The sequence below is a fragment of the Lolium perenne genome, chromosome 6 (assembly GCF_019359855.2).
Source record: "Lolium perenne isolate Kyuss_39 chromosome 6, Kyuss_2.0, whole genome shotgun sequence".
In the NCBI taxonomy this organism is placed as follows: domain Eukaryota; kingdom Viridiplantae; phylum Streptophyta; class Magnoliopsida; order Poales; family Poaceae; genus Lolium; species Lolium perenne.
Genome location: NC_067249.2, coordinates 232,304,865 through 232,317,617, shown reverse-complemented (window position 1 = coordinate 232,317,617; position 12,753 = coordinate 232,304,865). Strand labels below are relative to the sequence as shown.

General features: G+C 45.6%; 1 protein-coding gene across 2 annotated transcripts; it reads right to left on the bottom strand.

Annotated features, from left to right (window-relative positions):
* Window positions 1-112: 112 nt before the first annotated feature.
* LOC127305988 (uncharacterized) lies at window positions 113-3,689 on the bottom strand. 2 transcript variants are annotated; one of them, XM_051336586.2, is made up of 2 exons: window positions 3,529-3,689; window positions 113-1,378 (listed from the first exon to the last, which is right to left on the bottom strand). In XM_051336586.2, exon 2 carries the CDS (start codon window positions 1,359-1,361, stop codon window positions 324-326), a length of 1,038 nt encoding a protein of 345 aa, XP_051192546.1. In that variant the 5' UTR covers window positions 1,362-1,378; window positions 3,529-3,689; the 3' UTR covers window positions 113-323. The 2 variants fall into 2 exon arrangements, with proteins under 2 accessions (XP_051192546.1, XP_051192545.1); XM_051336585.2 differs by having other exon boundaries at window positions 113-1,374; window positions 3,529-3,686.
* Between the last annotated feature and the right edge of the window lie 9,064 nt (window positions 3,690-12,753).

The following is a 12,753-nucleotide window of genomic DNA, read 5'->3' as shown; positions in this document are numbered from 1 at the left end:
CTTGACTGTTTCGTGAGATAATAGCGCTTGCAAGTGCTGTACTCGGAATGAAATAACAAGGCACAATACCAACACAGCAGCTGGGCAATTTGATCAGAAACAATAAAAAAGCTACACAAGCCGCACAAGATGGATGCGGCATCTTCCTTTTCAACAAAGAATGTGAGATGATACATTGATGGAAAGCAATGGGCTGAGGTTAAGACAACTACTTTGGTACATGATCATGAACAAGTAAATTTAGGTTGAAATCGATGAATGCTGCTAAGGCACCAGGGAATCAACTGTGCACGTGCTCCTCTGGTGGCTAGGCCCCTGCCATCTTAATTAGAGTCTAAGAACAGCCTTCCACGGTTCCTACGGCGTCGCCGGCGACGCCTATCTGGTCTCAGCATGCCCGCGCCTCTCCCTTCTGCCAGATCCAAATCATCCTCATCATCACCCTCCGAGGGGTAAGGGTAAGGGGTGGTTCCATTGGCATCACCGCTAACTGCATAATCTTCCTCAGCATTTGCAGGCACACCGCTTGGACTCTGCAGCCTCTGGGTACGATGACGCTGGGCGACTTGACGCATCATAAATATAATCAACCTTCGAGCATTGTCCGCTTCTCGGCCATTGCCATGGTCATCATCATCACTCTCTTCATCATCCAAGTCCACTCCATCCTCCAAGTCTAACACATAATCACCCCAGACCACAGCCCTCCCCATTTGTGAAGTAACCGTGCTGAGTGCGTCTTCCCTCTCTCTTTCAAACTCGAGTGATCTCCACTTCTGTTCAACAGCAGGGTCTACTTCCCTTGGCTGTACAAGAGGGTGCTCTGACTTCACATGCTTGCGGAGTTCCTTGTATGTCCCAACAAACGAGCACCCGTCCTGCATGCATGTTCTCCTTTTTCCATTCAGATAACCTCGAGCTGGTTCTACCACAGTCCAACCCTTTACCTTGCCACGGCATAATGGACATGCAAGGTCCATGGACCCGGTCTTCTCGCCTGCAGTCAATGGTACAAAGTCCAAGTTACTGCCAACAGTGCTTGCAGGCAGTTCCTCAAGCAGTGCCCCCTTGGTGTAGGCCTTCTTGAACTGATCCAGGCAGTTCGAGTGCCGATAGCTAGTTCCACACATGTAAGGGCGACAGCCCTTGTCATGTGATGAACAAAGGAGAAGCACAGCATTGTGTGGGTATTCCATGCAGACAGAGCAGTTGGCATCTTCCCAGTCCATCTTCTGCACAGCTGGCAGCGCTTTCTTCCGGTTGGCTTCTTTCATTGCCTTCCAGCGGTACGAGGGAATGGGGTACGGCGTGGCCCTGAGACGGCGAGCCACATGCCTCCTTGCCCTTGCAGTTCTTGCCATTTTCCTTGGAAACCTGTCTACAAATCCATCATTAGTTCACCACCACAAAACAGTGTAACTGATGATAAAACAGAGGATTAAGTGAGAACAGAAAGGAAGGTGAGAGTAAAAAAGCACACCAGCAACATGAAGAAACAAAAGAAATCCCTTGGAATTTTGTTACTATAATTACAATCAAAGTAAAACACGAAGGGGAAAATGGAGTCATTCAGAACATTTCCTGTCTGGAATGGACCAAAGAGTTTAAGTTATATTCATCCTCATTGTTTGCCAAACAAAAGAATCAGGATAAGGGGGGTTGACAGCCTGAAACAGAAACACAATCAAAAGTGCCCTGATGATCTAAAGGTGGCATTTTCTTTAGGTTCTGGGATCATACACTGCTAACATCATCAGGAGAAAGGTCTACATCACAATCCAGAGACAATGTACAAGGTTGTGAATAGTAAAAAAAGCACACAAGTATAATAAGATGGCATCGACGCAACTGCTGTTTCCATAAGTCATAAGCTGAAGCATATTACTGACTAAGAGCGCACCATCTTCAAGGCAAATGATAATTTTGTAATAAGCAAAACGGCCCTGCCTCCCCCAGGACTAACTAAAATGATATCACCCAATTGCAGCTTTACTCTTGCAGCAGCTTTTCCTTTTTAAACAGGCTACCAAACTTGAGATCCACAACAATGGCAAACAAGCAGCAAAGGCAGCAGAAGTCAGAAATAGACTTTCTGGGGATCCAATCACAGTTGGGTAGGCACATAAAGAAGCAAGGAGCTGGAACAACCAGGAGCATTAAACAATGAAATCAAACAAGATGTGATCTACATTCCCCCATTAAAAAAGTCACACCTAAGAGCCAGATAAGAGCAGCTAAAGAGAGAAAACTAGCGACTCACATGGAGCATCTCAGCTCATCTCAGATCTGCCAGATTAGATGGGAAAAAACAAGGAACAACAGATAGCCTTTTTATTTTAATGGGACAGAATCATTTGATACTGCACTGGGGCCAAAGATTCCATCCTTTGAAGACATGCTAGCCAAGTTACCAGCGCAAGAAAAAGATTTCGAAGCAAAGGTAGCAAGCCCCTTTAAGTTTTTTTTTTTTGCTTTGGTCCTGGTCCTGCTTCCTTGATAAATACAGATTGCAAGCACATGGGAGGAGGTTGGGAAATGATATCTTTGGTCACAACTTGGTGTCTTGGACCCGAATTCTCCATTTGAAACAAACGTTAGTGGCAAATGGATGTATTTTTTTTCTTGGATCGAAAAGCAACATATCCACTAAACGGTGCGCCAACAGCTAAGCGAGATCTCTCTTCCTGCACTAGAGGCAAAGTACCGTGCGGCCTTAGCCAGAACTGTCTGCCAGAATGCTGATATTTGTATACTTACATGATCCGAGCAATTAACACAGCAGCAAATGTATAGAACGTCGCTGTGCTACTTTGCTTAAGATTCATGATTATTCATTCCTAGTGAATGAACATAAACAGACTAGAGTGGTTTATTTTTTTCTTCCTTTATGTGAGTGGATCGTTTACTAGAGAGCAAAAAATATAGAGACGCAAGAATTGCAAATTGTAATTACAGAATCGCATCAGAATGATGAGAGGTTTCTTGCTTGCTACGCCATTGCGGCCCACAGTTGCAATTCTACACGCATCCACAATTACCGCGCTTGATGGACTCGGAATTGGCGGAAAGTAAGCCTCCTCTGCTCAGCCAACTTCAAATCCAGGGAGAAGAGCAGACAATTCTAACCGCAACTAGACAAATCCTCACTGTCCCTGGTGAAATTGGCACGGATAAGGTCGGTTGTGGCCACGCCATGAGAGATCCGCGCGCACACAGACCAACCCCCGTCAGGGGACGCCCGGATCATCGTGGGGACTCCCCATGCGCGGCCCCAAAGGGCCTCCTTCCCGCCGGAAGCAGCCACAGGACACTCGAATCGGCAGCGGGACACCCGGAATTCGCCGGAACCGAGCCATTCCCCACAATTCCCAGCCCAAGACGCAAGCATGAGGCAGGGGAAGCAGCGCCCCACACCATTCCACGCGCAGGACCTCACCCTCACTCACTTTACCCCGCAATCCAAACCCAACCAAATCAGAGGCGCCCGAATCAGAGGGGGCGGGGGGAGGGGCACGTATAGAGACGCACCTAGATCGCGGCGGGGTCGCCGAGGAGGCGCGCGGGTCGGGGGCGGTCCCGGCGGTGCGCGCGAGGCCGCGACGGAGGTGTTGACGACGACGACGGGGAGGACGGGGAGAGCAAGGGAGCGCGGGGGTGGGGAAGAGACAAGGACGCAAGTTATGGCGAGCGATTTCTCGGGCGAGGAAGAAGAAAAAAGAACAGGCGAGAAAAAGTGGCGCAAAATGGGAATAAGATAAGGGGGAAGTTGGGAAATGGACGCGAAGAGGGTGCGCGAGACTGGGCGGCGGGCCCGGGGCACGTTGTGGGTACCGGCGCGGGGTTCGCGTGGCGGATATGGTTGGGGTGGTGGTGGGTGGCGTGGGCGGGGTCCATGGACCGGGACGGTAGGAGGCGGACACGGGGGGAAGGATATGGCGTGGAGGCGAGGTGGGGTGCGTGGACCGCGTTCAGGGAGCGGGTGGGGGTGGCGCCAGTGTGACGCAACCGGCGGGATCGGGAGGGCGCGCGTGGCTTTTTTACGGGAAGGGACGTGCTCGCCGTACATGTGTTGAGACGAGACGACGGTGGAGAATATTCTCTCCCTCTTCCTCCCTCCCTGCGGTCGGTCGATCTATCTATCGCGCCCAGCTTTTTTTTACCCCGTGCTAAAACGGATTCTGATTCCTTCGCGCGGAAAAGATGTCATCACGTCGTTTTAACGCGCCGTTTCGTTTATTTACCGGTTGATGATGACTCAAGTACACCATTCATCCTAATTAACAATGTTTCAACTTTGTCACAAATTTGGATACAGACATTTTTGGTGGTACTGCTACTATTCCCTGGCATGCACAATTTTTTGAGGATTTTAATTTTTTTTCTACCCGAGCATGTTCACTTAGCCGTGTCGTCGTCAATGAAATAAAAGCCTGGCGACGATAGTTAAAGAAAACCTTCAACAAAATATAATGGCATCGAAATAAACCGTTTTTTAGCAAAAAGATACGAGTTTACCGATAGAGCGGATGAGCTCACAAGAGCAAACAACACGATATGCAAACATCGACGATAAGACTTGAAGCTGCACCAAGATCGTTCAAAGTCTTCACGTCACGCCTCATTTCTCTTATATCGATCGGTGAAGATATCGCAGAATGCCAAACATGCACGTGCTTCACTAACCTTGGTTTCGAAAATCCGCATGGGACGTCCAACCCAACATGCGAGAACAACTTATGTCGTTGAACGTGATGCGGACGAGTTATAAACACCTTATAAGGAAGGTTGTCCAAACGTTTTTGTTTCGACATCCTATTAGGCACACACTATGATGCTTGATTTGTTTCTAATGGTTCTTTGCTGGAAGTACCATTGAACCCTATGTAAATGAAATATCAGCATATTGGCCCATCAGTCCTTCCCCATCGGCCCAAACAATCCGAGGCTTGGCCTTTCGATGTCATAGGGCAGACACTAGCTCTTGCCTCTTGTTCACTTCCCTCGTCCCTCCCAAATCCCAGTCCTTGGTCATCGCATCGGTCGATGTGGCAAGAGTTGGTACTACGCCCATGGCCATGCGATAGGGAAGCAACACGAGCCTAGTAGACCATTGGCGCAACAACTGCATCCGAGATGGAAAGCTCTCTCACAATGATTTCTCATTTTTTGAAGAACATAATTAAGTACATAGATACAACAAACATAATGTGTTGCCGTAAAAATTATATTTTAGAATTGATACAGAACTTAGGAACAAAAAACCAACAATAGTTAATTTAGACTTCGGCATGAATTGGGCCTGAGCGCAATCAAAACTCATTTTATCTGTTTATGTATAGTGTCTATGGCCTTATTTTTTTGCAGTAAAACTCGAGAACTTTGAGCGAGGTTTTGGACCTAAGTTACGCTGGTTACATCATACATCTCCAAACAGTATATACCGTTGCATTTCTCTTTTCACGACTTGAATAGGATACATTCTGGGTGGAAAAGTATACGTACCGTGTGTTTATTTATCGCTGTAGTCTTTCTTCAATGTGGTTTAGTACCACAAGAAGGGGTCGCCGTCCTGTGGTTGACTAGACGTACTTTCACGTGAACAAGTAACAAGAGGAGTGAAAACAACCCCAACCAGAGGTTTCTTGCGCGACCTGGCCACTGCGCGGTGGAGATCAACGGGGACTAAGCTGGAAGATTCTTGCAAATTAGCACTATCAGCACATGTGGCAGGAAGAAGAGAATAATAAGGAGTGCGTCCGGATCAAATCTGGATTGGGAATTGGGATAGGGTCCGGATGGGGCTCGTGTCGTTCGGATGGACCGCAAAGCGCGGCACGCGCGCACGAGATTTGGGGTGGCTGGCATCGCGTCCACGCACGCAGTCTCTTCTCGGCTCACCCTGAATGCTCATTCTTGGTGGTTTGGAGGGCTGGAAGAGTGGGGAAAATAACTATTGTTCGGTGGCACATCACATGATCGATGCTGCCTGGCGGTCCCCGGGTTCCCTCGTTGTTGAGATCACCGTGAAGCATTGAGTTTTTTGTGAATTGTTTTTCTTATATAAAGGTCATAGACCTTAACGTTAAATTAACAGCGTCTTCAAATGCAAAACAGATACGAGATGCTAAGCACAAACAGTTTGCTCCATTCGATGCACAATATCACCCTCTCTCCGCTGGTCTTTGAATCACCCAAAACGGAGCAGTAACGACGATGCTATCTTCTTCCAAAGTCAGGTCCAGAAACAGATGCTTTTCTAGTTTCAGTTTTGTTGTTTCGTCTGTCTGTTTTCCGGCGAGCTTCTCCAGTGACTCTGTGCACCGTTTCCAACCATCTCGGTTCCATTTGTTTCATGTCACATTCCTCTTGCTCAACCTCTTTTGTTTCGCTCAAAAGGATGCCCGGATTCGTCGCGGCTATCGCTTTAAAATCTGTGCAGTTTCGCGTCTACAGGAATCGCTGCTGCAGCTCTTCTCAGTTCGTGCTGTACAGTTTCAGTTTTCGGATGCAGTTCGCTGTGTCGTTGTCCCATTTTCCGGCGAGCTTCCCCGTCGACACCGTGTACCGTTTCCACCCAAACCACCGCCATTCGAATCATGGCACATCCCCCTTGCTCAACTAGTCTATATCCCAGCAAGGAAGCGTCCAGGATGCTCGCCATCGTCGTCGAAAGTTACTGCCAGCAGCTGTCGGTTTTCAGTTTTGCATCTGTCTAAAATTCAGTTAACCACGGGCACACACCATACCTTCTCTACACCCTGAATGCATGCAAAACCGAATCAGCAGCACACTGGCTACCACCCTTGTCTCACCCTGCGCAGCCCCGAGTTCGAATGCTCTCGCGCGCAGATTAAACCCTTTTTTGCATCCATCCACGCTGACGTGGCGTGGAGCCCCACAAACAGATGGTTTTCTAATTGTTTCGTAATTGCACTTTTACAAATTCAAATCAAACAAACTTTATGTCCATATTGATCAGAAAAACATGAGGAACATGAATATGCCATACATATGTCTGTTTGTATTTCGCATCATGTCATGTCGTGCTAGTTTGAATTATCACCTAATATGTAACATATGGAATATGTGGGATATTATATAAATGGTTGTCTCGGTTCCATTTAATCTTGCCGTAGCTCACCCATTTCATGCTTATGCCATGCTAACTAACTTTTAATATGCGGTGTATATAAACAACTTAAACCTAATAATGCGGTGTAGATTAAACCCTTTTTTGCATCCATCCACGCTGACGTGGCGTGGAGCCCCACAACACGCTGACGTGGCGTGGAGCCCCACAAACAGATGGTTTTCTAATTGTTTCGTAATTGCACTTTTACAAATTCAAATCAAACAAACTTTATGTCCATATTGATCAGAAAAACATGAGGAACATGAATATGCCATACATATGTCTGTTTGTATTTCGCATCATGTCATGTCGTGCTAGTTTGAATTATCACCTAATATGTAACATATGGAATATGTGGGATATTATATAAATGGTTGTCTCGGTTCCATTTAATCTTGCCGTAGCTCACCCATTTCATGCTTATGCCATGCTAACTAACTTTTAATATGCGGTGTAGATAAACAACTTAAACCTAATAATGCGGTGTAGATTAAACCCCTTTTTGCATCCATCCACGCTGACGTGGCGTGGAGCCCCACAAACAGATGGTTTTCTAATTGTTTCGTAATTGCACTTTTACAAATCCAAATCAAACAAACTTTATGTCCATATTGATCAAAAAAACATGAGGAACATGAATATGCCATCCATATGTCTGTTTGTATTTCGCATCATGTCATGTCGTGCTAGTTTGAATTATCACCTAATATGTAACATATGGAATATGTGGGATATTATATAAATGGTTGTCCCGGTTCCATTTAATCTTGCCGTAGCTCACCCATTCCATGCTTATGCCATGCTAACTAACTTTTAATATGCGGTGTAGATAAACAACTTAAACCTAATAATTGTTGTTCAGGTTTTCGATCCCGCTTAATTTGGATAAGTTGCATCGCCGCATCATGTTTGCCATGCCATGCATATCATATCATGATCATGCTGATTCTTTTGCCATAGTAGTAAGATTTGCATCCGTTGTGTGTTCCAGCATTTGCTTCTTCCGGATAGGATCACGAAGTGGTGCGGTGGATACGACAAGTTCTCCGGATGTCCCTCGGCAAGCTTTAACTCCTGTCCCTGCAGGAGTCGCTCACCTATTTTATTTTGCTTTCTCCCTCATGGTAGCCTTAAGTTGCGTTCTTGTCACGTGTCCCTTCCACTTGTTACCTCAAGCAGCCTATATTGCCTCCACCAACCACCTATAGCTATTGTTTGGTTATCAGGTCTGCCTTGCGAGTCGTAGTGCATGCTAGTGCTGTTTTATCTCGTTACCGTTATTACTATCTCATCTGTTTATCTGTTGGAGGATCATGACACATGGTTATATCTGTTGAGAGTATCATGGTTACTTGTTAATAGTTGTTAGCGGAGGCATCGGTGGGTCAGTTGCTCATTTTATGACGGCTCACTTGTGTTTCTTTAAAGCTTAGGATCCGAGTTCTTGTTATCTGTTCCGAGACTGAGCGCTCTAACCACACGTGGGTATGTTTATTGGGTCTCCCCTCGACCACTGCCGGAATCTACAATTTTGTCCAGTGGCCACAACTAGTTCGTAATGTTTTACCATTTGTTGTTGCGTGCATGCCAGCTTGTTACTTATTTACTTTGGGAAGCCCCTGGATGCCATGTATCCCTTGTTTCTGGTATGCACGTATAGGTTCGCATCCTGCGCGTTTATCGCATGCTGAAGCGGGTCATTCGCCCCAGTGTGTGTTTTGACCCTCGAAAGCCGTTCTCGCAAACAGCTAGGTTCGTCTCGGAGATTCGGCCGGACTTCGATTCGGGTTCAACTTAGTTAGGTGGCTTCCTGGACATTGTTGTGGTGAAGGAGAGTGCGAGCCGTGATATCCACCTGTCGTAAGTGGGTCGAGCGGTGCGTGTGGGTACATTTGGGTAACCCCTGCAGAGTGTACATCTTATCGATAAGCCGTGTCCGCGGTTATGGACGACTTGGAGCTGTATGACTCGACCATAGACAATCTACACCTGTTGTTTATTAATAATAACTTGTGTAGTAAGTTAGTACAACTTCAATAATAAATGGCTAAAACTTTACAACCGTGTGAGTGCCTTTGTAAGTACTTCTTGGCGAAAGGGGAACACATTGGCTGTGTTATGTTTGCAGAGTATAGAACTGTTAGTTACGCTCTCTCACCTTCTCTGATAGATGACTGTTGTAGAGTGTCTCTATAGGTTTTTAGTGCATGCACGCTGCCGCTTAACCCCACCATATTGCCTATGACGTTCCTCTTGCGTCCTCTAAGTCCCCTGCGTGCCTCAAGTACAAAGGACGACTGGTTGACGAATGCTTATACGTCTTGAAGTCTTGTTAAGTACGAACCCGTACTTATTGCTGCTTGTACGGGACATAACCGGGCAGGTATGAAGATATGTTCGATGAAGACGACGCTAGCAAGGTTACCCTTCCGGCTTAGCCTGGGCAGGGTTATGGACGCCACTTGGTTATCTTCAGGACTCTTAGTTCAATTTGTATCTTGTCCGTACTCGGATATATTTGATCTTCTGTATGATTTGGATCTTATGTTGTATATTTGTATCTTAACTCGTTGGAGTTGTTGTTCTAATATATGTATCTTGTGGGCTCTATTATAATCCTGTTGTAATGTCACCGCTCATGATTGATTCCACCCGCATCGCGTGCATGCTTCAGCGTGTACGAGACGCTTAGTGGTTGACACGCGTACAACACGCGATCGTTGGGAACCCCAAGTGGAAGGTGTGATGCGTACAGCAGTAAGTTTCCCTCAGTAAGCTAACCAAGGTTTATCGAACCAGTAGGAGTCAAGAAGCACGTTGAAGGTTGATGGCGGCGGAGTGTAGTGCGGCGCAACACCAGGGATTCCGGCGCCAACGTGGAACCTGCACAACACAACCAAATTACTTTGCCCCAACGTGACAGTGAGGTTGTCAATCTCACCGGCTTGCTGTAACAAAGGATTAGATATATAGTGTGCAAGATGATTGTTTGCAGAAAACAGTAGAACAAGTATTGCAGTAGATTGTATTCGATGTAAAGAATGGACCGGGGTCCACAGTTCACTAGTGGTGTCTCTCCCATAAGAATAAGCATGTTGGGTGAACAAATTACAGTTGGGCAATTGACAAATAAAGAGGGCATGACCATGCATATACATGATATGATGAGTATTGTGAGATTTAATTGGGCATTACGACAAAGTACATAGACCGCTATCCAACATGCATCTATGCCTAAAAAGTTCACCTTCAGGTTATCATCCGAACCCCTTCCAGTATTAAGCTGCAAACAACAGACAATTGCATTAAGTATGGTGCGTAATGTAATCAACACATACAACCTTAGACATAGCATCGATGTTTTATCCCTAGTGGCAACAACACATCCACAACCTTAGAACTTTCTGTCACATCGTCCAGCATTTAATGGAGGCATGAACCCACTATCGAGCATAAATACTCCCTCTTGGAGTTACAAGCAAAAACTTGGCCAGAGCCTCTACTAGTAACGGAGAGCATGCAAGATCATAAACAACACATAGATAATAGATTGATAATCAACATAGCATAGTATTCTCTATTCATCGGATCCCAACAAACACAACATGTAGCATTACAGATAGATGATCTTGATCATATTAGGCAGCTCACAAGATCCAACAATGAAGCACAATTAGGAGAAGACGACCATCTAGCTACTGCTATGGATCCATAGTCCAGGGGTGAACTACTCACTCATCACTCCGGAGGCGACCATGGCGGTGAAGAGTCCTCCGGGAGATGATTCCCCTCTCCGGCAGGGTGCCGGAGGCGATCTCCTGAATCCCCCGAGATGGGATTGGCGGCGGCGTCTTTGGAAGGTTTTCCGTATCGTGGCTCTCGGTATTGGAGTTATTATCGACGAAGGCTTAAGTAGGCGGAGGAGATAGGTCAGGGGGCGCCACGAGGGCCCCACACAACAGGCCGGCGCGGCCAAGGCCTGGGCCGCGCCGCCCTAGCGTGTGGGCGCCTCGTCGCCCCACTTCGTTTCCTCCCCGGACTTCTGGAAGTTTCGTGGAAAAATAAGATCCTGGGCGTTGATTTCGTCCAATTTCGAGAATATTTCCTTACTAGGATTTCTGAAACCAAAAACAGCAGAAAACAACAACTGGCTCTTCGGCATCTCGTTAATAGGTTAGTGCCGGAAAATGCATAAATATGACATAAAGTATGCATAAAACATGTAGGTATCATCAATAAAGTGGCATGGAACATAAGAAATTATCGATACGTTGGAGACGTATCAGCATCCCCAAGCTTAGTTCCTGCTCGTCCCGAGTAGGTAAACGATAACAAAGATAATTTCTGAAGTGACATGCCATCATAATCTTGATCAATACTATTGTAAGCACATGTAATGAATGCAACGATCAAAGCAATGGTAAATGCAATGAGTAAACAAATGAATCATATAGCAAAGATTTTTCATGAATAGTACTTTCAAGACAAACATCAATAAGTCTTGCATAAGAGTTAACTCATAAAGCAATAATTTCAAAGTAAAGGCATTGAAGCAACACAAAGGAAGATTAAGTTTCAGCGGTTGCTTTCAACTTATAACATGTATATCTCATGGATATTGTCAACATAAAGTAATATAACAAGTGCAATATGCAAGTATGTAGGAATCAATGCACACTTCACACAAGTGTTTGCTTCTTGAGATGGAGAGAAATAGGTGAACTGACTCAACATAAAAGTAAAAGAAAGGCCCTTCGCAGAGGGAAGCATTGATTGCTATATTTGTGCTAGAGCTTTGGTTTTGAAAACATAAAGAGAGCATAAAAGTAAATTTTGAGAGGTGTTTGTTGTTGTCAACGAATGGTAGCGGGTACTCTAACCCCCTTGCCAGACAAACCTTCAAAGAGCGGCTCCCATTAAACATTTTTATTTTTGGGTGGCACTCCTTCCAACCTTGCTTTCACAAACCATGGCTAACCGAATCCTCGGGTGCCTGCCAACAATCTCATACCATGAAGGAGTGCCTTTTTATTTTAGTTTTATTTAGATGACACTCCTCCCCACCTTTGCTTTCTCAAGCCATGGCTAACCGAATCCTCGGGTGCCGTCCAACAATCACATACCATGGAGGAGTGTCTATTTTTGTAACATTATGAAGGTTAATTAATTTGGGACTGGGAATTCCATTGCCAGCTCTTTTTGCAAAATTATTGGATAAGCGGATGAAGCCACTAGTCCATTGGTGAAAGTTGCCCAACAAGATTGAAAGATAAACACCACATACTTCCTCATGAGCTATAAAACATTGACACAAATCAGAGGTGATAAATTTTGAATTGTTTTAAAGGTAGCACTCAAGCAATTTACTTTGGAATGGCGGAGAAATACCATGTAGTAGGTAGGTATGGTGGACACAAGTGCCATAGTGGTTGGCTCAAGGATTTTGGATGCATGAGAAGTATTCCCTCTCGATACAAGGCTTAGGCTAGCAAGGCTATTTGAAACAAACACAAGTATGAAGCGGTACATCAAAACTCACATAAAAGACATATTGTAAGCGTTATAAGACTCTACACCGTCTTCCTTGTTGTTCGACTCTTACTAGAAATTATCTAGACCTT